The 26,895-nt window shown below is 36.6% G+C and overlaps 1 protein-coding gene across 3 annotated transcripts in view; it reads left to right on the top strand.

Annotated features, from left to right (window-relative positions):
• SCAF4 (SR-related CTD associated factor 4) overlaps positions 1 to 26,895 on the top strand; it is a 60,666-nt gene that overhangs the window by 19,221 nt on the left and 14,550 nt on the right. Inside the window, exons 2-19 of one of the 3 annotated variants that reach the window (XM_060640376.3) lie at positions 3,830 to 3,913; positions 5,074 to 5,118; positions 6,870 to 7,031; positions 8,177 to 8,312; positions 8,620 to 8,759; positions 9,370 to 9,546; positions 15,096 to 15,313; positions 15,961 to 16,069; positions 17,677 to 17,841; positions 18,381 to 18,466; positions 19,181 to 19,371; positions 20,757 to 20,857; positions 21,301 to 21,414; positions 22,163 to 22,319; positions 23,758 to 23,915; positions 25,605 to 25,770; positions 25,858 to 25,944; positions 26,099 to 26,290. In XM_060640376.3, coding sequence (XP_060496359.3) covers positions 3,830 to 3,913; positions 5,074 to 5,118; positions 6,870 to 7,031; positions 8,177 to 8,312; positions 8,620 to 8,759; positions 9,370 to 9,546; positions 15,096 to 15,313; positions 15,961 to 16,069; positions 17,677 to 17,841; positions 18,381 to 18,466; positions 19,181 to 19,371; positions 20,757 to 20,857; positions 21,301 to 21,414; positions 22,163 to 22,319; positions 23,758 to 23,915; positions 25,605 to 25,770; positions 25,858 to 25,944; positions 26,099 to 26,290 — 2,488 coding nt within the window. The remainder of the gene's footprint in view (positions 1 to 3,829; positions 3,914 to 5,073; positions 5,119 to 6,869; positions 7,032 to 8,176; positions 8,313 to 8,619; positions 8,760 to 9,369; positions 9,547 to 15,095; positions 15,314 to 15,960; positions 16,070 to 17,676; positions 17,842 to 18,380; positions 18,467 to 19,180; positions 19,372 to 20,756; positions 20,858 to 21,300; positions 21,415 to 22,162; positions 22,320 to 23,757; positions 23,916 to 25,604; positions 25,771 to 25,857; positions 25,945 to 26,098; positions 26,291 to 26,895) is intronic. The other 2 variants (XM_060640378.3, XM_060640377.3) reach the window with 2 other exon arrangements.

The raw sequence follows: 26,895 nt of genomic DNA on the forward strand, positions 1-26,895 counted from the left end.
AGAGACAGAGCATGAACGGGGGAGGGGCAGAGAGAGAGGGAGACACAGAATCGGAAACAGGCTCCAGGCTCTGAGCCATCAGCCCAGAGCCTGACGCGGGGCTCGAACTCACGGACCGCGAGATCGTGACCTGGCTGAAGTCGGACGCTTAACCGACTGCGCCACCCAGGCGCCCCTACTTCTAGCTATTCTTGAACTTTTGTGCCTCAGTGTTCTCCTCTGTAAAATGGAACTACAATATTTAACTATCATAAAGGCTATTGGTGTTTCTATTTAAATACATAGTGCCAGTGTTCATAGTTACAGTAAAGTCTATCAATTTCAGCATAATTTCTGAGTCTCTTTTTCCAATGAAGGCATTGATCTGGATACTAGGGACCTTTTTGCTTTGCAAAAGTAGAGACTGAAGGGGTGTCTGGGTGGCTCAGTTGGTTAAGTGTCCAACTTCAGCTCAGGTCATGATCTCACAGTTGTGAGTTCAAGCCTCACATTAGTCTGTTTGCTGTCAACAGACTTTGCCTCAGATCCTCTGTGCCCCTCTCTTTCTGCCCCTCCCCTCCTTGCGCTCTGTCTCAAAAAAAAAAAAAAGGTAGACTGATGGATAAATTTGTGCTTTGAAGAAGTCAATAAAATATTGCTAACATTCACTGAGCTTTTAAAAGGTAATTTTTAAACCTCCAGTTTTGAAACTTCTATATCTGCCTGTAGTGTTTTTCTTCATAAATTATATAAATACAATTGTACAGCTTTAAGGTTTAAGAAAGGCATTTGTAAAGGAAAGAGCATCTAAAAAGAAACTTAAATGTTATAGAAGGATTACAGTGCTCACAAATAAGAGATACTTAAGGGTGGTCATCTGTAAAGCACTGAAACAGGGCTCTGCCTCCTCTGTGTACGAGACACTTAGTTTGCTATTTCTGAGCTCTCAGAGATTCATTACATTAGTGAAAAATGATCCAAAACTGCATTTCTGCCTCCTCACCTGCCACTTTACCAGTTGGACTTCGAAATCACTTTCAGAAACATATCTGTTCAGCCACCTCATAGTCAAACTGAACAAGGTTTGGTTTGTACCTCTTAATACCATTTGACCTTGCCAAATGCCTTTAATTTTTGGCGTTTGTCCTGGTGTTCATTTTTGCAACCCCTTTCTTTGTACCACACAGGAATTTTTGGTATACCTTAGCTTATATGTTCTTGGTTGTCTTCCTAACTACACATTTCTCCTCATCCATACTCATGGCTTTGATTCTATGACTTTCCAGTTTCTAGCCTGGATCTTTTGTGTTCCAGATCCGTATTCTCATGTCTGCCTGAATTTCAGTAGGCATCCGGAATTTAAATTCAATGTGTTTCATCATTACTCCTGAGTCAAAACAATGCATATAGACAGGCATAAATGCGTGTTTGATATTTTGTCTGTGTTCCCCATCATACTTAATGATGTGGTATGTATTTAATCAATAAGCAGCATTTTATTAAGGGTATGAGTATGCTATTGGGAATTGTGAGCTATGAAATCTATAAATTTTAGTTCACACCCATTCCCTGGGCATCATCCAAAACAGATGTTGTAACCCTTTTGAGTATCATCTCAAAACAGGTATAAGAGAATCTGTTAGTTGTTAATGTGAAACTAGATGAATTTATGTACCACTAAACTTAAATCTTCCTTATACATAGTAGTTCACAAATGTTGGTTCCCTCTTCCCAAGTCATCTTTTCTTCCTGAAATGTATTAACATAATACCTTTTTCACTGTCTTTTAGATAATGGATAGCACTTGAGGTTCTCTTGCTGGTCTTTTGCTTGAATGGTTATACTACTTTATGATATAGTATTTTAATTTTTTTTAACAAGTTATAATTTAAATATAGATTATGGAGCATTTTATCAAAAGGTACACTGATCTGTCTTGTGTGCTCTGTTGGCTGAGTTTTTTTCTATGGCAAGTTGCTTACTGCTGAAATAAGAAGTGCTATTCAGTACATTAAATGAATATTAGCTTTGGCTCAGGCTTCATGAAAATATGATTCTACAAGCTTTTAATTACCAGAGAAGTAGTTTTCACTGTTGTTCTTTCTTAAGATTCATATATAAACTTTTTTGCGTTCCTTTTCTTTGCTTTAAGGTACAGAGAAGGAAATAGAACAACAGTAATAATAAATTGTCTTAATTCTTCAAATTTTTTTAACTCATAAATGGTCAGAATATATCCTTTATAAATGCATGCTATATATTTCATTTTTAAAATTTTTAGAATTTTACATTCACGTTTTTAGAACTTTTTTTAATGTTTTATTTTTGAGAGATGGGTGTGCAAGTGGGGGAGGGGCAGAGAAAAATGGAGATTGAGGATCTGAAGCGGCTCTGGGCTGACAGCCTAGAGCCCAGTGCAGGGCTGAGATCATGACCTGACCCAGAGTCAGACACTTAACAGACTGAACCACCCAGGTGCCCTACGTTTTTAGAATTTGCATTTAAGTTGTCCTACTTTACATTATCTTTTATTTTTTTTAAATTTCTCATTAGTTTATATAATCTCAAAGATTACTGTCTCCTTTCTAATTGTTTTCTGTTAGTGAGCATTGTTCTCAAGGATAATTTTTATTACATTGGTAAATAATAAAGAATCATGACCTTATTTAGAGAACCACTTTTTTGAAAACAAAATTCCTTTCTTAATGTCTTTGCATTTCTCCTATTTTCTGTATCTTAATACTGCTTATGGAAAAATTCTTTCTCTGCTTAAACCAGAGTTTTAAGTCTTAAGTCTGGTTCTTGTATTGATTGTATCTGTCATTCCATACCTTTTCTAATATTACTGTTACCTGTAGTCCCTTTGTGTCTGTAGTTTTGAAAAGCTGTGAAAATTCTCTGAATTTTTAGGATACCCTACCAGGTAGGACTGTTTAGCGTATGAAGAGAGACTTTGTCCTTTAGGTTAGCTTCTTAGTGGTCTAGTAAAGGTCTGTGTCTTTAGAGATTCCATATTTGAAATATCAACATTATTTAGATGAAAATGGAAGGAAATATGATTCATATAAATCCCTGAAACTTACTTCAAAATATGTTTTTAGAAGTCCTAAGTGAGTGTTTTGCCCATGATTAAACAAACAAACAAACAGACAAACAAAGCAGAAGAAGAATTTAAGAAGCTAGATATAAGCTTCTTCGTGTCAGGGTTTTGTCTTTATAACCCTCTGTGGGCTCTCATTATGTCTTGGTTCGATTTAAACTTTGGGGGGAAGGAGTATACATGGGTGGTTAAATCTCATGGGGAGCACCTGATTGTTGGATTTACTGTCATGGGATTTGTTCAGTATGGTGCCATTTATGGTGCCATTCCTGACTAATCCAAGAAATTGTGAATTCCAGGATTTTAAATGTCTTCCTGATTTAATGAATCTTTCTCCAAAGGAACCTTAGAATTATTTAAAGTTCTCTAAAATCTCAGTAAGGTTTGCATTAAATATTGAGTCAGACTATAGCTCTCAGTCCAGGAACATGGTATGTTTCTGTTCAAATCATTTTTGAGTTCTTCAGCAAAACTTTGTAATTATTGTAGTTACAGATTTTGTAAATTTCTTCATGTTTTTTTTTTTTTCTTCTTTGCTAATGTTTAATATTGTTTCCCCACTGTATTTTCTTAGTGGTGATGCAGGTTATATAGAAAAGTGCTTGGATTTTCTTTACTAGCTAAAATCTTAAACTTAGTTTCAAAAGTTTGTTATTCTTTTAGTTAATAAATTACAGTGTCTTTGTAGAACTGGGAATTGACTTCTAACTTTACCTTTAATTTTTAAATTATTATTATTTTTTTTTTAAGCTCTTTTCACTTATGGATATGAAACCTCCCATCTCTCGAGCCAAGATGATTCTTATCACTAAAGCTGCTATTAAAGCTATTAAGGTAAGAATAAAATATATTTAATTTGAAAAATGTTTTTGGAAATTTTGAAAATGTTGTTAAACATGAGAATTCCACCTGTTAGTTTAGGCCTGAATCAGAGAGCAGTAACTAGCTTTTGCTGAAGGTGTATGATAATAAAGTACAGTGTATTTGCGTTGTAACATATTATTTCAAAACCCGCTTTTTTCCTTTTGTTCTATAATATCTCCCCTTTATATTGTTTCAAGCTTTGTTGAGGTATAATTGACAAATAAAATTGAATATATTTAAGAATAGAATTGAACAGAACAGAACATGATGGTTTGGGGCTCCTGGGTGGCTCAGTTGGTTCAGCACTTGACTCTTGATTTTGGCTTGGGTCATGATCTCACATTTGTGAGATCGAGCCCTGCGTCAGGCTCTGCACTGAGTGATTTTTTTGGGATTCTCTCTCTTTCTCTCAAAATTGTTTAACATTAAAAAGAAAAGAGGGACATGATAGTTTGATACATACATACATTATGAAATGGTTAACACAGTCAAGCTAATTAGCACGTCTGTTGCCTCACATAGTTGCCTGTGTATGTGTGTGTGAGAGAGAGAGAGACTGACTCAGAAAGTTGAATTAACTGAAATGGAGAGTAGAATCAAAGGTGTTTCTGTTATTTTATTACACTGTTCTTATCCCTCATAAAGTTGCTTGATACACTGCTTTATTAAGGCTTATTGATTAAAAATCTAAGAAAAGGAACTTCTTTTCCAAGGGAGGGGGGTGTAGTTTCTGTGTTATTTATTTATTTCATGTTTGTTTATATATTTGGAAAGAGAGTGTGTGAGTAGGGGAGGGGCAGAGAGAGACCCAAAGAGGCTCTCCCTTATCAACGCAGAGTCAGACGAGGAGCTTAATCCCACTAACCATGAGATGATGACCTGGGCCTAAATCCAGAGTCGGACGGTCAGCTGACTGAGCCAGCCAGGCACCCTAGTAGTTTCTGTTTTACTTAATTTCTCTCTGATTTATATTCACTTGTTGACTAAGGATTATGTCTCATGGTTCACTCACTATTATCTTGAAAATTATTCAGATTTTGCAAATTTTAAGGTTTCAAGTATTTTCTAATTATATTACTGAAAATGTGGAAATATGTAGACTATAGTAATTTTCTTCTAATTCTTTTCAGCTTTATAAGCATGTAGTTCAAATAGTAGAAAAGTTCATCAAAAAGGTAACTATTCATTTCATTATTACCTCATTTTAGTTATCAGTATTTGTAATTTACTTTTTTCATTGTAATCTGGATGCTTGCTTTTATTTTTTTTATTTTTTATTTTTAAAAATTTTTTTAATGTTTTTATTTATTTTTGAGACAGAGAGAGATAGGGCATGAGCAGGGGAGGGGCAGAGAGAAAGGGAGACACAGGATCCAAAGCAGGCTCCAGGCTCTGAGCTGTCAGCACAGAGCCCGACGTGGGGCTCAAACTCATGGACTGTGAGAACATGACCTGAGCTGAAGTCGGATGCTTAACCGACTGAGCCACCCAGGCGCCCCTGGATGCTTACTTTTAAACCCACTCTACAAAAAAAAGTTGTCACTAGGCTTGAGTTTGTTTTTAAACAAAACAAAAACAAATTTATAGCAGTACTGTTGACTGAGCACTGAGTGTGAGGTAGGTACTCAGCCAGTCTTTTGTACTGTGCTGGATGCTTCCCTTACATTCCTCCCCTGCTGTTTGCCCTGTCTGCTTTGTTGACATTTAACTAATCCTGGAGTATTTCAAATGAAATCACTTTGTAAAGTTTTTCTTTCTAATTTTTTTCTGCTTCTGTCATAATTAAATCATTTTTCAGTTTCACAGTTGTATCTGGTTTTATAACCATGTGATTAGCACACATCTGTCTCACCAGAGGACTGAGAACGGATACTTAAACCTCTCTGTCTTCTTCCCCAACCTGGAGCTGTATCGTGTGGTATATACTAATAAATGTGTGTGGCATTGTCTTTGATCCATGGCCTTTGAATACTAGCTAAGAGATGAGAATTAGAGTCCCAGTAGATCAAAAAAATGGCCAGTAGAAGTTTTTATAGTAGCACATCAAAGTGTAAATAAGTAAAAGAGAAAAAAATTAAAATTACCTGCATGCCACCACCCCAAATGACTTTGATATTTATATCTGGATCTACTCATTTTTTAATTGTGTACATGTACATTCATAAAAGGGAAAATGGTGACATTGATAACCTGTTTTTCTCCACTAAATTTATCATAAACATCTGTAGAGTATTCCATCACATGATTGTTTCCAAAGTTTATCCAGCTGGTTCTGTGTTGTTAGACGTTTCACTTCAGTGGCTGTCCTTAAAGAGAAAATTAGATGCATCTTAATTGTTTTCCTTATGGTAAATTTCTAGACGTAGAATGGTTGGATCAAATAAGGCTTTGCTTTTATTGCTAAATCATCTTCCAGAAAGATTGTGCCACCAGAAATGTATATAAATGTCTCTTTTCTTATTGATTTGATAAGACAAAAATGGTATCTCCTTTTAGCTTTTGTTTTCGCTGGTACTATGCTTTAGTAGAATTAAAATTGATGCTATTAAAATTATCTTTTTGATAATTTCAAAAGGCAAAAATTATTTTTTAATCAGGATAAGTTGGAGTAGGAGGTATCATAATAAGTGGATTTGTATGGAAGTGGCTTAGGGATTGGTAAAGTAATGTTGATTCCAGGAAATTGTGGGGAGATAGAAGGATCAGAGGGCAATGTAAATTATTGGGGATTTGAAGTATCAAGATAATTGATTGTTCTGTATGGGTTTGTGAACTTTGACAAGCTAGCCAATAAGAGCTAAATATTCAGGCGCTTTCTAAATAGAAACACTCATTGGATATATAGAATTCTATGAAAGGGAGATAAATGCGTGTCAAATTGTGATTTTGCTTTTCTTGTATTGACTTTACATTTTTACCTTTGTAGTGTAAACCAGAGTACAAGGTTCCAGGATTATATGTAATTGACTCAATTGTGCGACAGTCTCGTCATCAGTTTGGAACTGATAAAGATGTTTTTGGGCCAAGATTCTCTAAAAACATAACTGCCACATTCCAATATTTATATCTTTGTCCATCTGAAGATAAGGTATAGTAAAAATCATTTTTACGTTAAAACTTGTTATTTCTATATTTATTTCAATCTGTTTATATTATGTATTTGAAATGTACTGTACTATTAGAATTATGTGGTGGTCTCTGAACTTGAAACAAAATCCAGTGTTTCCTGTTGTGGTCATCTCATGTTTAATCTAATTTCTTGTGAAGTTCTTCAGGAATGTTGTACTGTTGAAAAAGGACCACCATCTTACTTTAAAGAAGACATTGTTGGAAAGATTTACTTGTAGTTGAGTGATAAATTCTACAGTGGAGGAAGGCAGTACTCCTCTCATATTGTTGCTTATTGCAGAAGAAAGGGACCAATCATTGATGGCTTTCTCCTGCCTGTAGAGATGCTAGAGCATAAATGGTATTCATTAGCAATCAGACTACAGTATTTCATTCCTTGTATTTATAGCTGATTTTACTATGTACTGTTGAAAGGTAGAAAAACTTTACGGACATTTATAGTAGAACTCCCAGTAGGTGGGAGAAATACACTGCTAAATCTACTCAGAATAATGAAGAATGAGGACATTTACAGTAAATAGTATATAAATTTGAGTGTTGTAGATATTGTATTTATGTTCTTGGAGGAGTATTCTTAGGGGATAAGTATACAGGAGAAAAGATCATATCTTGAGTAGGACATAAGAGTTATTCCCATGAATAACACATCTCTGGCTCTCCATATTTATTGGTCCATAAGATTACTTACCTATCAGTTACAGATCAGTTTCGTAAATATTCTAACTGTTATAATTATCCTGAAGAAATCCTTCTTCACTTCATTTACTTTCCTCAGATAACTTTTTTTTGTCGGTGATGGCATTTTTTTGTAATCATAAATGAAATGAAAACTTCAAATACATTTTTTATTATATTTGGATTATCCAGGTTATATTTCTTTTCTGATTCTTCCCCCCCCCCCCCTTTTTTCCCTTCTTTGTTTTTTACTTTATCAGAGTAGTTTTTAACCAGGTTGTAATTCTGAAGATAACTTTTTTTTTCTGTTTGTGAAACAGATTTAGTACAGAAATACTAGCCTTGGGATTTTTTTTTTTTTAGTAAGAGGTATAATACATTATTTATGCAAATATTTATTGTATATTCATGTTTTGTTACACATAACAGAGTAAAATAGTTCGCGTGCTGAACCTTTGGCAAAAAAATGGAGTATTCAAAATTGAAATTATTCAGCCTCTTTTGGACATGGCAGCAGGGACTAGTAATGCCGCTCCAGTACCAGAAAATGTTACTAATAATGAAGGTATGGTCAAATATATCTGTGAGCTTAGAAAATGTTACAACTTTTTCTGTATGTGAAGTTTGAAGTCTGTTTGTACTGGTGGAATTTTTCCATAAAAAAGAAATTGGAAGTTATGGTTTACTTTCCATAATTCTTACTTCTAGTAAAAATATGCTCTTTCAGTATTTGCTGTAGTACCATGATCTGTGTTTTTACTATATATTAAAATGAATGGAATGTTGTTATAGTAAAAAAGCTTAATGGAGTTCAAAAAGGAAAATGTGTAGATTAAAGTTTTTGTAGGTCTTAATGACCTTTTCTTTTTTAGGCTCACCTCCACCTCCAGTTAAAGTTTCTTCTGAACCCCCCCAAGCCACTACAAACTCTGTACCGTCTGTACCGCAGTTGCCTAGCTCTGATGCTTTTGCTGCTGTGGCCCAACTGTTTCAGACAACTCAAGGTCAACAGGTAAACTACCTGTCTGGAGATTAAATTCCTTGCAGTTAGGTACTATTGTCAGTTTTGATTTTCCTTGCCTAACTAGTGAGGACATTCAAGGGAGGAAATATTTCTACTTTTCACCTGGAAAAGCCTTCAGTAGGAAGGTAATGGAATAGGGATAAATGGAGAAGACGTGGGAAGGTGAAAAATAAGGGAGCCACATACTGAGAAATGGCAATACCTCTTTGAAGAGAACCTCAGAACTGCTGACTGGTTGGTATTGTTGCTCGTAATTGTAGCATTTCCAATTAACTTCAAAATTATTTGGATTGGAGGTGAATTTTACATTTTTCTAGAAAACGTTCATTTACCTTGTTTACAGTTCAGTGTATTTTCTCTTTTTGACCATCATTTTCTGCCTTTGGGGTGTCAGCGTATATTTTTAACCTTAAGTGACCCCAATCCCTGATATTTACAACAGACTTAACCATTACTAAAAGGTGTTTTCTTTTTCCAGTTTACTTTGTGCCTACGCTATTTTGAGTCACCTTTAAGAATTTTTTCTCTTCAGTAAATTAACTTTTGATACTATGATTATACTTTGCTATGTGGTTTATCAGTTTTCCCATTTTTTAAGCTTCAGCAGATCCTTCAGACTTTTCAGCAACCTCCAAAACCACAGTCTCCCGCCATTGACAATGCTGTGATGGCGCAGGTCCAGGCTATCACGGCTCAGTTAAAGACGGCTCCTGCACAGCCACCTGAACAAAAAGCTGCTTTCCCCCCGCCTGAGCAAAAAACTGCATTTGACAAGGTAGGCTTCACTCAATGACCCACCTTAACCGTTTAGACCACTCAATTTGGAATGTGGAAGTTACTTCTTCTCTACTTTCTCTCTAGATTGTTCATTTTGTTGTTTTTTGGTTGGAGGAATTTTCCCCCTCAATATCAAAACATTGATTATTTTTCCTGGTTATAAATGTAATATATACTCATTACAAAAATTTCCAGTAAAAAGGAAATGGAAAAGAAAACAGGAAAGCTTTCACCGTTAACCCCCATACTTGGGAGATAACTACTCTCTTCCGAACTAATTTCCCATGGATATATTTTTCTTTATTGGTCATAATATGTTTGTATGTCACAATAGGTAATATTATAAATGTTAAAAATATAAATTATAAATATTATAAAGAAAATATATACAGTTTTTAACTTGTTTTTATCTTAATCTTCTTATTTCTTTGTTGTTAAGGTTAGTAGATTTAGTTCTACATTTTTACTGAGTGCTTATTAGGGATATTCTATTACATCTGTGTGTCACAGTTTAGCCATTCCTCTATTGATAGACAATTAAGTTACCTTGTGCTTTTTGCTGTTAAAACTTAGTTACAATATGTATAACTTGTGAGTTTTGTTCAGTGTCTTCCAACTTTGTTGGCCATAGGCATATTTAAGGAGCTGAGCTAGTAAGGGCATAGATATGCTGAATTTGCACAGCTTAGAGCTTCCCATTGAAATGTTAACTCAAGCAACTCTATCTTAGCTGTTTTATGTCTTGTGTATTTATTGGGTTTATGACTATATAAACTTTGATTTCATCTTTCAGGTCTCACTGCGAAAGCAAAAATATTTGAAAACCCTAGAACGAAGTGATAATTTTTAATCATCTCTAAAATTTTTTTATTCTTTCCAGATTTTAATTTTAAGATATAATAACTTTATTGCTGGTAGTCCAAATTAAGAATCCATTTTGGGGGTGCCTGGGTAGCTCAGTTGATTAAGTGTCCAACTCAATCTTAGCTCATGTCTTGATCTCAGAATTGTGGGTTTAAGTCCTGCGTTGGGCTCTGCACTGGGCATGAAGCCCACTTAAACAAAAAAGAATGCATTTGGTATATACTGGTTGTCATTATATCTTAGTGATTTATGAACAACTACTGTTTAAAAGAAGTTTGAATAGTGGCACCTGGGTGGCTCAGTCAGTTAAGCGTCCACTTCTTGATTTTGGCTCAGGTCATGATCTCATGGTTCAGGAGTCTGAGCCCCGCATTGGGCTCTTCACTGGCAGAGTGGAGCCTGCTTGGGATTCTTTCTTTCTCTCTGCCCTTCCCCTGCTCGTGCACGCTCTCTCTCAAAACAAATAACATACATAAGTAGAAAAGGAATACATGCTAATAGGGAAAAAAATTGCAAACAGGAAGCTCTAAAGTAAAAAGGGAAGCAATTCTCTGCTTTGAACAGATTTGTGTTTGCTCTTTCAGAGTTTAGGAAAACTCTCCCCGCTTGGATTTTTTTTTTTTTTAATATTTTGGTAGTTTTGGGGCGCCTGGGTGGCGCAGTCGGTTAAGCGTCCGACTTCAGCCAGGTCACGATCTCGCGGTCCGTGAGTTCGAGCCCCGCGTCAGGCTCTGGGCTGATGGCTCGCAGCCTGGAGCCTGTTTCCGATTCTGTGTCTCCCTCTCTCTCTGACCCTCCCCCGTTCATGCTCTGTCTCTCTCTGTCCCAAAAATAAATAAAAAACGTTGAAAAAAAAATTAAAAAAAAAATATTTTGGTAGTTTTATATTTTTGTTTTCTATGTTTGTCTCTTCATTCCATCTGGAACCTAGTTTAGAATATGGTTCAAGACAGTTAAATCTCAAATTTTTTGGAAATAGCCAATTCTCCCTCACTATTTTTGTCATAACACTGAATTCTCATTTGTTTCTGTGTCTATTTGTGGACATTAGGATTCTATTGTGCGCAGCTAATATGTTTATTTCTGTATCATAACAATTTAAATACTTGCAACTTCTATACTATATTCTGTGTCTCATTTCCAAGTATCACACATACACACACACGCACACACACACGCACCCCGCTCTGCTTCTTTTTCAGACTTTCTTTGGCATATGTATTAATCTGTATTCTCCAGGGGAAAATACTGCTTACACACACACACACAGAGGGAAAGGGGAGAAAGAGAGATTGGTTGATTTTTAAGAAATTATTTGACTCAGTTGTGGAGGCTGGCAAATTTGAAATTTGTAGGGCAGAAGGCAGGCTGGAAATTTATTAGGTAAGAGTTAATGTTACAGTTTTGAGTCTGAATTCTACAGAGCAAGTTTTCTATGTTGCTGTCTTGGGAATTCCTTGTTCAAGAAACCTAAGTTCTTACTCTTAAGGCCTTCAACTGAGTGGTTGAGGCCCACCCACATTATGGAGGGTATTTCTTTATTCAAATGCTATTAATTGTTAATCACATTTTTAAAAGACCTTCACAGGAACATCTAGATGAATATTTGACCAAACAACTAGGCACCCTAACCTAGTCAAATTGGTACAGTTAACCATTACAGCATACTTTTTCAAGATGAACATGGGGCGCCTGGGTGGCTCAGTCGGTTAAGCGTCCGACTTCAGCTCAGGTCATGATCTCACGGTTCGTGAGTTTGAGCCCCGTGTTGGGCTCTGTGCTGACAGCTCAGGTCCTCGAGCCTGCTTTGGATTCTGTGTCTCCCTCTCTCTCTGCCCTTCCCCTGCTCATGATCTGTCTCTCTCTGTCTCAAAAATAAATAAAATATTTTTTTTAAAAATCTTTAAAAAAAAAAGATGAAATTTAGCATAAATTTTAAAATGTATTAATTTAAGAAGTGCCAAGAGCTTCTTATACTGCATCTCTATTAACATCATTTTTCATTTAAGTCTTATTCAATTATTGCTTCATTTATTCTTAAGGTATTTAGTCCTTTTTCATGTTTGTTTCTTTTAAGTGGTCGTGTTATTAAACACTTAGTTTTCTAATAGGTTCTCTGAGATTTCTGGGTAGCTACTAAATTTGACTTTTCCTCGTCAACATCTATGCCTGTTTCTTTTTCTTATTGTATTGGGGGCTAGGACTTCCAAAAAAAATGTTGAATAACAGTAATGCTAATGGAGTCCTTATTTTTTTGTTGTTAATTTGAATTGTAATTCCTCTAGTGTTTCACCCCAAGTGGGTTGGTTGGTCAGTGTTTATTAGTTGCATGAAGTTTAGAAAAAGAAATTCTGTGCTTTTCCTTTGACTAAAAGGTCTGTTTTAAGCTAGTAGAACAGCTTGACTGGGAACAATTTATTTCAGGTGCTTCATGGATCTTCAGTTTCCTAAAAAGCAACAAAAAAATGCCTTTTTGGATGGATTGCAGTTTAATTATTTAATTGCTTCAAATCTTCTTCCAAAGCATTAGGTATAGATCTTAAAACTTTAAAGAACATATCTATATGTGAGGGGTGCTAAGCATCCAGCTCATGGTTTTGGCTCAAGTCATGATCTCATGGTTCGTGAGATCAAGTCCCGAGTTGGGCTCCGTGCTGACAGTGAGGAGCCTGCTTGCGACTTTCTCTCCCTGTCTCTGCTCCTCTCCCTGCTCACTCGAGCATATGTGCTCACTCTCTCTTTCTCTGAATAAACTTGAAAAGAACATATCTGTGTGTGTGATAAATGGCAAAGACCATGGGTTTTGTTTTTCGTAGACAGTTTAGACCTTAGTTTTAATTTTGATTCCTATTATTGATACTGACTCTGTCTTGGTACTTAGTCCCTTAAATATTCAGTGTGCAGCACTGCAAAATAGTGATGGTAATACCTACGCTTTACTATTGCTGTGGGGGTTAAACATACTAATGCGTGTGAAACAGCATAGTGTGCTGGTCATAATTAGATTGCTCAATATAATAAGAACTTTTAATGACATGGCCTAGAATTACAAAGAAACACAGTGTTGTCCAAGAAGGGGACTTCCCATCCTAATTTAGAAATCTGTTGTGCAGTAAAGTAGAACCATTATTTTTAGGCAGAACTGGCATGAAACAACTCAGATTTAAGAATTTGAAGTTGAAAATCCATGACAAGAATGGACACAGCTTGAGGGGAAAGTCTACCTGTTGAATGCCAGAGACTGAGAACTTTGAAGTCAAAAGAACAGTTCTACATTCTAGTTCTTCCATTCACTGACTGTGCAGTCTTAGTAATGATTCTTAATCCCCTATACCTTAGATTCCTTGTCTATAAAAAGAAGAAACTGTACCTAAATTATGTCTACATTGCAGGCTTCTTGTGAAGTCATGAAGTATCATGTAGATAGTAAGACACAGTAGATAGTAATAGAATTAGTAGTAGGTGTTTATGGTGTTACCTTTCTTCCTTTCTGAAAGGATGTAATCATTTTTTTTTTTTATAGTGTTTATTCATTTGTTTTGAAAGAGGAAGAGAGAAACCCAGACAGGCTCTGCATTGTCAATGCTGAGCCCGATGCTGGCTCAGTCTCATGAATCCTGACATCATGTGCTGAGCCGAAATCAAGAGTTGTATGCTTAATTGACTAAGCCACCCAGATGTCCTCGTAATCTTATTTTTAAATGCCTCTTCTTCTAGACATGATCTTGTGAAGTGCTGGGGTTCTTTCCTTTCTTCTTTTTTTAATGTTTCTGGTAATCTGTCATGTGCTGTGAAATTTTAAGGAAGAAGCTAGTGCCTAGGTAGTAAGTTCTTCATGGCCCTGTCTATACCATTCTCTTTTTTTCTTTGTCGTATTAGTATGTTCTTATGCAAGCAGTACATGGACATTTTTTATAGGCATTTACAGTCATTTGATAAGACAGTCTTAGTACATTTTACAGTTAATTGAAAACGTACACCCATTTTCTTTCTTTCTTTTTTTTCTTTTCTAAGTTTATTTATATTGAGAGAGCACATACAGGTTGGGGAGGGGCAGAGAGAGAGAGGGAGAGAGATAATCCCAAGCAGGCTTTGCACTGACACAGGGCTCGATCTCACGAATGGTGATATCATGACCTGAGCCAAAATCAAGGGGACACTTAACCGACTGAGCCACCCAGGTGCCCCTGTACACCCATTTTCATGTGTGCCAAGTTCCCAAAGTTTTTGGTCTGTGAAAGAGAATATTTTAATAAAATATTTATAGTGCTAAGTTAACTATAAAATAAGCATATAGAAAATAATCAGAAGACAACACTGCATTTAAGTTGAGGAAGAAAAGCAGACTGAAAAATTGTCTTTTTCAGATGGGATTTGTATGGAAATTATCTGTAAACCAAGGTCCTAAGGGGCCAGTGGGAACGTGAGATTGTACATGACAACACAGTGGCATCATAGATGATAGTAAACGTCTGTTGTTTTTATAAAGTCTTCTGTGCGGTGTATCCCAATCTCAATTTTAAAACGGAATATGGAGGGCGCCTGGCTGGCTCAGCCAGTAGAGCATGCGACTCTTGATCTTAGGGTTGGGAGTTCAAGCCCCATGTTGAGGATAGAGCTGATTTTTAGAAAATAAGCAAAAATATTAAAAAATAAAATGGAATATTGGCATCCATATTCCAGAAGCTTCTTGATAGATTTGATTATGATGATGAGCCAGAAGCTGTGGAAGAATCAAAGAAAGAAGATGCTGCTGCCGCCGCCGCCGCCGCTGCCGCCGCCGCTGCTGCCGCCGCCGCCGCCGCCGCCACCGCCACGGCACCTGCTGTGGCTGTTGCACCAGCACCTGCTGCTGCCACACCGGCTGCCACGCCTGCCGCTTCCCCTCCTCAGGCACCCTTGTAAGTGTCTTTTTTTCTGTTCCACAGGGGATTCAGTGGGAAACATGATGCAAGTAGAGTTGGCCCTTGCACAGCGTGGTGTTGAGGTGATGACCCACGCACAGTCAAAAGTCCATGGTAGAACTTTGCCTCCCCCAAAACTTATGTAGCCTACTGTTGACCGGAAGCCTAACCGGTAACATGAACAGTTGAGTAACGCATATTTTGTATGTTGTGTGTATTACGTACTGCGTTCTTCCAATAAAGTAAGCTAAAGAAAAGACCATGTTAAAATCATAAGGAAAATATGTTTACGGTACTGCACTGTCGACAAAAAAATCTGTGAATAAGGGGACTCACACAGTTAAAGGTGATGTTGTTCAAGGGTCAGCTATAACTTTAGTAACAAAATCATTTTTCATATAGTTTTTTAAAATTATATTTTGGGTTTTCTCTTGGGAGGAGATCCTGTCAGATTTATAGTTAAAAATGGCTTTTATGTTGGGAATAATGCTGAATATATAAATTAATGTGGGCAAGTACCTGATTCGGTAAGATGTTGATTATTGATGACTCCTGAGCAACATTCGTAATGTCTCTGTAGTATAAATGTGGCTAAGAATCTTATGTGTTTTTGAACGGATAAAAGATAACTCGTCTTTTTTTAGTGGGTTTCCTGGAGATGGCATGCAGCAGCCAGCATATACACAACATCAAAACATGGATCAGTTTCAGCCTCGAATGATGACAATACAGCAGGATCCAGTGCACCATCAGGTACAGCTGAGTTTTAATAAGTGAAGATCTGTTCATTAGAGCATATGGATTGCGTTTCATAGACCACTATTTAGCTGTGTGTTTGGCTTTGTAGTACTGCAGCCGCAGTCAAAGCCGATGAGCATGTAATTGAGTTATTTTTTTAAAACTTTAATTAAAACAAGGATGCTAAATATTACATCCTTATATATTTTAATAGTAAGTATTTTTTGTTAAAATCGTTTCGGGCGAGATTATGGCTCTGTTTCAGGGAGTTAGCCTGCTTAGTTGTACACTTCTCCCTCGCGAGGAGCCTTTTTTGGGGTAAATGATAAGATGCTTTAGAGGGTTTTCAGCTCTCACATTCAGGAGTATAGTGTGAAATCTGCAGTCAAAGGAGCATAGCACACTGGAGAATTGGAAGAAGTTAGGTAGAGATTTATTTGTTCATTGGGTTTATTTTAGTAAATGCTCTATTCAGAGTTTCCTAAACTTGACTACGCAGCTAAATTATAGGTGTCGGGATCCAGGCTAAAGCCAATCTAGAGAATCTGTATATTTTTTTTAATTGTATACTACTTCGTAGCCTTATTTAGAAAGGGCTCTAAGAAATTTCTTCAGAGGATATTCATTTTATTATGTATATTGTGTTTGGTCCATTCTATAATTTGGTAATATGAAAATGATACTATGATTTTGATGACTTATTGATGAATGAGGTTTGAGAAGTACTTTATAAGCCTATTTAAAATCTGAAGAAAACCTGGTGCACTTATTTCCAAATGTTCCAATTAAAAGTTACTGAAAATTTAAATTAGAAGGAATACTTCTTTGTGATAATTATAATTATACTTTTAATTTTGCTGGTATTGGACCAGCACATGCAGAAATATGTTACGTTGTCGCTTATTCGCATTATTATTATGATATTTTAAGCCCAAAAAGTAGGCATGTTAGTTGATACATCCCTTGGAGTAAATTTTTAAAAAGTGAAGCTGTACACATCATTGCTGTAGCCACTCCCCCTCCCAGAAGGCTTAATTAATTGCCTTTGAGGTTGAAGGGAGATAGTTTGCAATACAGTACCTCTCTGATTTTTAAGTTTAGTCTGTCACTATTGTTCCTCATATAAATGAAATCACATCTTTAAATCTATAAAGTCAAACCTTTTTATAATTTTTAAATGAGTTATAGGATTTTTGATCTATATACTTGGATATGTAACAGTTCTTCAGGTAAATATTATACCTATGGAAATTGTTAATCATTGCATCTCACTGCAGTTTTCCCTTGATGAAAATTTATTGAAGATGTTTTAGGTTTTTTTTTTTTAAATGTTTATTTATTTTGAGAGTGCACACACAAGTTGGGGAGAGGCAGAGAGAGAGGGAATCACAAGCAGGCTTTGTATTGTCAGCACAGAGCCAGACACGGGGCTTGAAACCATGAACCCACGAACCATGAGATCATGACCTGAGCCGACATCAAGAGTCGAACGTGCAACCAATTGAGCCACCAAAGCACCCCGAAGATATTTTAGTTGTATATCAAGTAACTAAGGACTTTCTTAATTATTTTTGGTGGCTGTTATTTAAAATCTACTCATATGCTTTCTTTAAACTCAAAAGGTTCCACTTCCTCCTAATGGACAGATGCCAGGTTTTGGCCTTCTTCCTACACCTCCATTTCCTCCCATGGCTCAGTCTGTGATTCCTCCAACTCCACCCGTGCAGCAGCCTTTCCAAGCTTCTTTTCAGGCTCAAAATGAACCACTTACACAGAAGACACATCAGGTAAAACTGTATTCTCAGATTGATGATCTTTTTGGTTGCTTCAGTTTATGTGCAGATTCCTGCCTGTTTGCTTGTTATCTTCATTTTTGAATGTGGAGAAAGACTTTGTTGGGCACATATTAACCCTCTCTGTGCCTAAAGTTTTTCATCTGGAAAGTGGACATAGTAATACCAATTTCCATAGGATTCTGTGAGGATCGAGATAGAATGTAGAATACTTAATCATTGCCTAGTTTATTGTTGTAGTCAATGGTTTATTAAAACAGTATATGATTTATACAGATTTCCAGACGTGTTTGTCTGGAAGTGTTTCTTAGAAGTGTTTCTTCTAATCTTGTAAACCATATAAAATTTTTTCCCTGCTGATGGACAGTCATTATTAAACTAGTAATGTGATGTCAAGTAACCAGAATAAATCTATTTCGGGGCAAGAGAAATTTTGTAAGTTAGCAATTTTTAGATTTTGTCTTCTTGCCTTTACAATTTTCACTTTTCTCATTTAATGATGGGTGGTTGTTTTTGGTTTTGGTTTTTTAAAGGAAATGGAAGTAGAACAACCTTGTATCCAAGAGGTTAAGCGACACATGTCTGATAACAGAAAGTCAAGATCTAGGTCAGCATCCAGGTAATTGATAGAAAATGTTTTTCCAATCCTGTATGTCTTCGGAGACTGACTAAAATCAAACTGGATTATTTTTAGATATGCAGTGTTAATAAAATAACATTTGGTATATTTGTATGTCTGTATGTGTAGAATGGGGGCATAAGCAGTAATAAAAAAAAAAACAAAAACTAAGGTTGGTCATCTCACCCATGCTTTTCTCCTTGAGTTGCTGTAATCTCTGCATACAGCTATACATAGAATGATAAGAATTATGTATTCACAGTTCCTTCACAAGTTTATTAGCTGACAAAAATGGGAAGATAATAAGTAATACTATAATCAGGTAACATTTTTAATTGCTGCAGAAAAGAAGTTAACTGAGAAGATAGATATCAATAGTAGAAGTGTATCCCAATGATGACAGCTTCTAACACTACCAGTATGCAATTCAGTCTAGTACCGAATTATCGAAGATGAGAGATACTTTTATATGCTAATAACCTTATTTATCTCATTTTAAGTATATGCATGCTTTCTAACTTTCAACATATTAAAAATATTTAAAATGAATTCCCTGATACTGAATTATTACATATCAAACATTAAACTATCTAGTTTTTTATATATATATATATATTTTTTTTTTTTTTTCTCCAGATTAACACCTGCTTACCTTTTTTGTTTTTTTTTTTTTTTTTCATGTTTTACTCATTCTCTCCCTCATGAAAATGTTAGGTCACCAAAAAGAAGGCGATCTCGATCTGGCTCTAGATCGCGAAGGTCCCGTCATCGACGTTCTCGTTCTCGGTCCAGAGATCGACGCCGACATTCGCCTAGATCTCGGTCCCAAGAAAGGCGAGATCGAGAAAAAGAAAGAGAACGCCGACAAAAAGGCCTTCCTCAAATCAAACCAGAAACTGCAAGTGGTAAATTAAACTTCTTGCATTATTTTTTGTGTGTCCTGGGTTTAAAATGTTTTCTAACTGATAGCAAAATACTATTTTATCGTATCTTGTTTGTGCTTTGGTGTATACCCTTGAGTTTGCTTTGATATGTTAAGCCAGCTGTAAAGCAGCAAATAGGGAGTGAACCAAACTAATAGTGATGAGGAATAAAATAATAGCATGTTTTTAATGTATGGAATAGAAAGCAGTTAACTAGCTCTCCTATACATAATGGCAAGGTTCTACTTTTTTTCCAGATTTTAACTAATAACCTCTTTTATAAAGATACAGTTTTACAGACTATATTATCTCCTGAATTTCATTATGTATTTAGAATATGTTTAATGTGGTATGCTAGACACATTTTTTTTTTTTAATTTTTTTAATGTTTCTTTATTTTTTTTATTTTTTTTTTTTTTTAATTTTTTTTTCCAACGTTTTTTATTTATTTTTGGGACAGAGAGAGACAGAGCATGAACGGGGGAGGGGCAGAGAGAGAGGGAGACACAGAATCGGAAACAGGCTCCAGGCTCCGAGCCATCAGCCCAGAGCCCGACGCGGGGCTCGAACTCACAGACCGCGAGATCGTGACCTGGCTGAAGTCGGACGCTTAACCGACTGCGCCACCTAGGCGCCCCGAATGTTTCTTTATTTTTGAGAGAGAGAGGGAGGGACAGAGCATGAGCATGGGAGGGGCAGAGGGAGGGAGACACAGAATTCAAAACAGGCTCCAGGCTCCAAGCTATCAGCACAGAACCCGACGTGGGGCCTGAACTCAGAAACTGTGAGATCATGACCTGAGTCAAAGTCGGATGCTCAACCGACTGAGCCACCTGGGCACCCCTAGACACGTTCTTGATACAAGTTTGCAGTTATTATTGAAATTTTAATTTATAATACAAATAGGGCATATGTAAAACTTCTGATTCTATAAGATTTATTACGTAGAACACAGCATAAGAAAAAAAAAACTATCGTGTACACTCGATAGTCAGAAAGGGACAACTGTAGCAGTGGACAGAAGCACTAGACTGGTTGTTGATCAAGAGAGCTGGGATCGGGTCTTCTCGTGGCCTTGGGCAGGTTATTGTGTCTCTGGCCTGTTTTCATAGATGAAATCTTTAGATCTGTCCACAAAAGGGACAGAATTTTTCAACTCTTATGTTATTCACCATCCTACTCCCATTTCTGGAAGTACTACCACAATTTTCTAGAGTTTTTTTAGATGTATATAGGATTTGCTACTTAGCCTTATGGTATCCTGTAACTTGTGCATTTTTTCTATAATGATTTTTTTCACTGTAGAAAAGTACAGTGCTGCACATTACCAAATGTGTATATTTTTATGATTATAATTTTATTTTAAGTTTGTAGCACTACACTCTGGGTGGGACAGCTGGACAAACGGACTACTCAGCAAGATGTTGCAAGTCTCTTAGAAGAGTTTGGTCCAATTGAATCAATTAATGTGAGTGTTTATGTTTAATGTAGTGACAGTGGATGGGTGTGACTAATGCCATTTTATAAAATTAAGGACTTGAGGCCCAAGTTAAAATTTGCCCAGCTTTGTAGTAGATGTGGCTAGAGTATAAGTGTTGAGTCCATGTTTAGCATCCTCCCATTTATTTAACCACATTTCTTGGACAACCAAGTTTAATTTAAAACCTTTCTCTAGAAAAATCTGTGTTAATAAAACGTGGACAACCATAGGTTTATTAAAAGTCGATAGTTGAGGCCAAACTTGAATTTGCCAATTTATAACAAGTTAATCTCAGATTATAGAATCCTGGCTTTGTGGGTAGGTAACGGGCAGGGGAGTTGGGGTTGTTGGAACTGGTTATTTAGTATTTATTTTCTCTTGTTGCTCTTTGATTTTTTTATATTTTATAATATTAAAATGTTTTGGAGCAGATGATACCTCCCAGAGGTTGTGCCTATATTGTTATGGTTCATAGGCAAGATGCTTATCGCGCCCTGCAGAAACTGAGCCGCGGAAACTATAAAGTGAACCAGAAATCCATAAAGGTACATTTTTATCCCTTATAATTCATTTTTTAAAAATTTAACACAGAATATTACTTGGCTTTTTAAAAACTTATTTTGGACACTAAGGCATTTCATGTATATCTATTTAAGAGGTTGTATCTCCTAGAAGTTAACATAAAGTTTAAAATCTTTAATTTAACTTAATTTAATTTAAAATGTTAAATGTTTATTTGCGAGATTTTTTGGGATTTTACACATTTTATTTTTAAAGTTTGCCATCTCATTCTTAGAATAAACGAAAATATTCAACAGAGCTAAAGATAATAGGTACATTGATATTCTTCCCCTAAGGGGCCAGAGTCAGCATTTCCTCAGTCATGTACCCTTGGATGATTGTGCTGCAAAAGGATTTTGTCTAACCTTAAATAATTTCAAAGTACCCAAGACTTTGGAAAGTGGTCCCCAGTATGCTGGGCTATGCAGGAAACCTCAGCCTTTCCCCAATAAACATTATTTTCCTTTTCTCTTTTATGTTTTATGTCAGTAGATTGGGGAGTGAATGGTTGGAGGAGTGGATAAGGAGGTGATGCCAGTTAAATTTCCACCAGGACAAAGTAGGAGAAAAGGTTAACCAATTAACTAGCATCGAAGGGAGATCCAGGGATAGGTCAGATTGCTCCCTTGTTGCCCAAATCTGAGTGATTAGAAATGTGAGAAATGCTTAACTCTCAAAACTGACGTTTTTTTCCTGTCCTTTCTTTTTGTATTTTAACTAATGGTGATATAGATTGCCTGGGCTTTAAACAAAGGAATAAAGGCAGATTATAAGCAGTATTGGGATGTAGAACTGGGTGTTACTTATATTCCATGGGACAAAGTCAAGCCTGAAGAACTGGAGAGTTTTTGTGAAGGAGGAATGTTGGACAGTGATACACTTAATCCAGGTAAAGCAGTATTTAATTTCTTTTAAAATTCATCTGTTTTCTTGATAATGCATGTGAAAAATGTTTATTCTTTGCTGTAGGGATTTTTGAGATTTTCCAAGTACCCACTATGTGCCATTCTCTCCATTAAAAACTGAGGAAACCATGGTGAATAAGACAGGTGTGGTCTTTGCCCTTAATGCAACTTATATTTAGTGGGATAGATTCAGACATAAGTGAAATAATACTGATTGTGGAGTTAATCATTAATTTCAGTATTAAGTAGATCTTAAATAGAATTTTTCGCTGTGAAAAACCTAACAGATCCAAATGAGTCTTAAACTGAACATTACTGGTATTGTTTTCATCCAGTGTTTCATAATAATTTCTTTGAAAGCATTTAAATGTCCAGAGAAGCAATTGAAAGTAAACATGTAAGGCAAGAAGGTAGTTACCTGTGGCATGAATATTAAAAATCCAGATTGACAGTAGGATTACAGTGGGGAAAATAGCAGCATGTGTGGGCATGACCTGGAGACTGATAGATAGCGGGACAAGGAGTGCAGGGTGGTGTGCCAAAATAAAATAAGCGACTAAAGGAGTTTCAAGCAAGCAGAGTTGGTTTGAGAACCAAAAACAGGTGGAACGATGTTGAGCCATTCCCATACCTTGACTTCTTTCCCCACAGTGCGTGATGCCTTCACTTAAGGGGAGAGCTAGGTTGGAACTCCTGGGTGGCACAGTCAGTTAAGTGTCCGACTCTTGTCTTCGGCTCAGGTCATGATCTTATGGTTTTTGTGAGTTCCAGCCCCCCGAGTCTGGTTTCTGTGATGACAGTGCGGAGCCTGCTTGAGATTCTCTTTCTGCCCCTCCCCTGCTTGCTCTCTGTCTTGCTCTCTCTTTCTGTCTCTCAAATAAACTTCTTTTAAAAAGGGCAGGTAGAGCTAGGTTTCCGTTCACGCAATAGGTATTAGGGGTCTACTGTGTGCCAAACATTTTGGCACAGGCTCTGGTCAGGGTGCAGAGAGTCTTGCTCCTCCCTCCAGGGATCTTTAATCCAGACAACACACCATCATGGTTAAGAACATAGACCTTGGAGCCAGATGTGTGTATGTTGAGTCCCATGTCTGCCACTTGTTAGTATGTGACCTTGTTTTCCACAGTTTCCAAATTCTTTTCCTCACTTATAAAATGGGAATGATCATGGGACCTACTTCTAGATGGTTATGAGAATTCATTGGATTAATATATATATAAAATGCTTCAAACTGTGTCTGACACACAGTAAGCATTCTTTTGCGTGTTATTGTTCATTCATTTAAATAATACAAGATTAGCATAAGCATTTCTTTAGTAAATCAGACCGCTGATTTTTTTTATATAATCATTTAAAAATAATTCTAGATTTAAAGTTATAAAAAATTGTCAATTTTTATTGTTAAATTTCTTTAACTCATAGATTGGAAAGGAATCCCCAAGAAGCATGAAAATGAAGTTGCTCAAAATGGAGGGGCAGAAACCTCACATACAGAACCAGTATCACCTATACCTAAACCTTTACCAGTGCCTGTCCCTCCTATTCCTGTGCCCGCACCTATAACAGTGCCACCTCCACAGGTAAGAACATTTGGGGCGTTATTTAAACTTGTAAGTTTCTGAAAGGTAAACTTTTCTAAATCTTTTTATAGATGTATGTCTAGGTCAGTGTTCAAAGACGTGAACACATAAATGTGCATATTAATAGTATTTTGGTATGTCAGACCTACTGTTTATAAACTAACACATTTTTTCATAAACATCAGTAAAATCCATTCGTATCGCCTTACATCTGTCTAGGTTATTTAGTGTCTTTATAATGTTTCAGACTTGAGATGCAAACCTGATGGCATTTCTTGTATTCCGCTTCCCCTTGTTTTCTTTTATTGAATCTTATTCTTTGGTGGGGGTTTACGTTCTGAGAGAACCTGGATATCCACCCAACAAGCAGCTGTTTTGAGAGAAAGAGAGTCTCTTAGTCTTCAGTTTGGGCGGTGCTAAAATGAAGTTTTTTAATGGATGGGTGAGAGCTATTTAATAAATTGAGTGCTATTTAACACAAAGGTATATTCATAAACCTCTGCTGTGTGGTCAGTGAGTGCATTTATGACGTAGGAGGAGACAGACTGGATTCTGACAGAATGTAGTTTGAATCTCAGCTCAATTGTTTAGTCACAGCAATGTGACATTGGGCAGATCACCTACCTAATCTAAGCTTCAGTTTCCTATCTATAAACACACAAGTTCCCTTTCCTGGCTTTGGCTCTGGTGTTCTTCCTAGGTCAGAGTTGTTTTGAGGATTAAATGAGATCGTGAATGTTAAATACTCAGCACGTTTCCTGTTCCATAATAAGAGCTCAATAATGAACAACCGTTTGGTAAAAATTTTAAGTCCTTGACCCACAGTGCTATGTGACCTGTTAGGTTTTTCTTGTTTTCAGTACCTTTTTCAGTTTCTCACATTAAATCTGAATCAGATAAATCTGAGCTGTCACAAAAGTGGGTTACCTAGCCTCTTGATTTTCCCAGTGTAAGGAGAAAATTACATGCTCTGATACATACTTAGTGGTGACATTTTATAAATAGATTCCCTACATTGACAAACTCGTTATTTGATCTTTTGGACAGGCCCTTCCAGCACAAGTTCTAAATAAGATTCAATGTATGTATCACCACTCACTTAAAGAAACCTGACTAATCTGTTAAAATTTTTCATACTTTTTTTTAAATAGCTAACATTTGTAGGGTGTTTATTAAGTGACAGACACTAGCACTTAACATGTATTCCCTCTTTAATCCCTATTACTATGTGAGGTTGACATTTTTTCATTTTACAGATGAGTAAACTGAGGTCTAGAGATTGTAAATAGCTTACTCAAGGTCACAAAGCTAGTTAAAAATGGGAAGAGGGCAGGCAGTTTCACCCCAGGACCTGTGATTTTAATCACTGTAAATTGCCAGGTAGCTTTTCTTAGAGTTGTAGTTATCAATTTACTAACCTGACCACGGAACATTTTTTAACATATAGGATATTCTGTCAGAACACCAGTAGATGCTTGTGAGATGCAATGTGAATTTGCTGTCATAGAGAACAGAAATTTGATGACTGTCATTTAGAGTAGGTACTAATTACCACCTGTTACTAGATAAATTTACTCACATAATCACAAATTTCGAAATATCTTTTTCAACAAGATCTTCATCTCAACTCACTGTATGGATGGGAGGGTGGCTAGATATGTGGCTTCATTATTCTTCCTTTGTCTTTAGGTCCCACCACATCAGCCGGGTCCTCCTGTAGTTGGTGCTCTCCAGCCACCCACTTTCACGCCTCCCTTGGGCATTCCTCCTCCGGGTTTTGGTCCTGGTGTTCCTCCTCCACCTCCTCCTCCACCATTTTTGCGCCCAGGATTTAATCCGATGCATCTGCCACCAGGTACCGTGAGTTGTTCAAGAAGACATTCTTTTCGGAGCCCAAGATTAGGTGGCACAACATAAGTTGACATTATTTTTCTTATTGTAGGTTTTCTTCCTCCTGGACCCCCACCTCCTATAACTCCACCAGTATCCATTCCTCCTCCTCACACTCCACCAATAAGCATCCCAAACTGTAAGCATGTTTTTCTTTTGTGTTCACTAGTCCTCTTGGAGTTGGGAGTAGGAGGGGAGAGTGGACCAGTAACAGGGTCTAGAGTGTGGCAAAAGAATGTTGATTGGGGAGATAATTATTCAGCTTCACATGTTGATGTAATTATATTCCTTAGCTACTATCGCTGGTATAAATGAAGACACTACAAAAGACTTATCTATTGGAAATCCCATTCCAACAGTGGTGTCTGGGGCTAGAGGAAACGCCGAGTCTGGTGACAGTGTGAAAATGTATGGCTCTGCTGTGCCACCTGCTGCACCCACGAATCTGCCCACCCCTCCTGTAACGCAGCCTGTTTCACTTCTTGGTAAGTTGATTTTTTTATCATTAGTTTTTTTTTCCCCCACCCAAGTTAGGTTTTTTTAAAGAACAATGCTAATTTCTTTGAGGAAGATCTTCCTCTTAAATATGTGCACTTGGTCTTTACCAAGAGTAGCCCCAGAGACAGCCTCAAAGATGAAATCATGTTTGTCCTGAATAAAAGTGGGGATTTGTACATCTTAATTTGGTATAGGAAAGTGATTAATCTCTGAGAGAAGGAATTGGTGCAAAGTCCATGACTGATACAACCCCAGACATTCAGCTTTATAAAGAGATAGGATTTCTTTGACAACATAGAATTTTTCCCTGTCTGGACCAATTTTTCTAAAACCCTGGGCTGTGGTAGCATTCTCTGTTGGCTAGCAGAGAACTTCTCTTAGGTACATGGAATAAAATGGCTTTATTGTCTGAATGACATTTGTACAGCCTAGGGTAATGCTTTCTCATTGACCCCTCAGTTTTCTCCTGCTAGTTTTATCTGTTGGACTTTTTACCCACAATTTTACTGCCACGATCAAGGGAAGTGTGATTTAGATTATTTACGTCTTTAAGAGGCTTTACCTTTGCTTGAATTATAAATGATTATTTTAT

The sequence above is a fragment of the Panthera onca genome, chromosome C2, assembly GCF_046562875.1.
Source record: "Panthera onca isolate mPanOnc1 chromosome C2, mPanOnc1 haplotype 2, whole genome shotgun sequence".
Lineage (NCBI taxonomy): Eukaryota > Metazoa > Chordata > Mammalia > Carnivora > Felidae > Panthera > Panthera onca.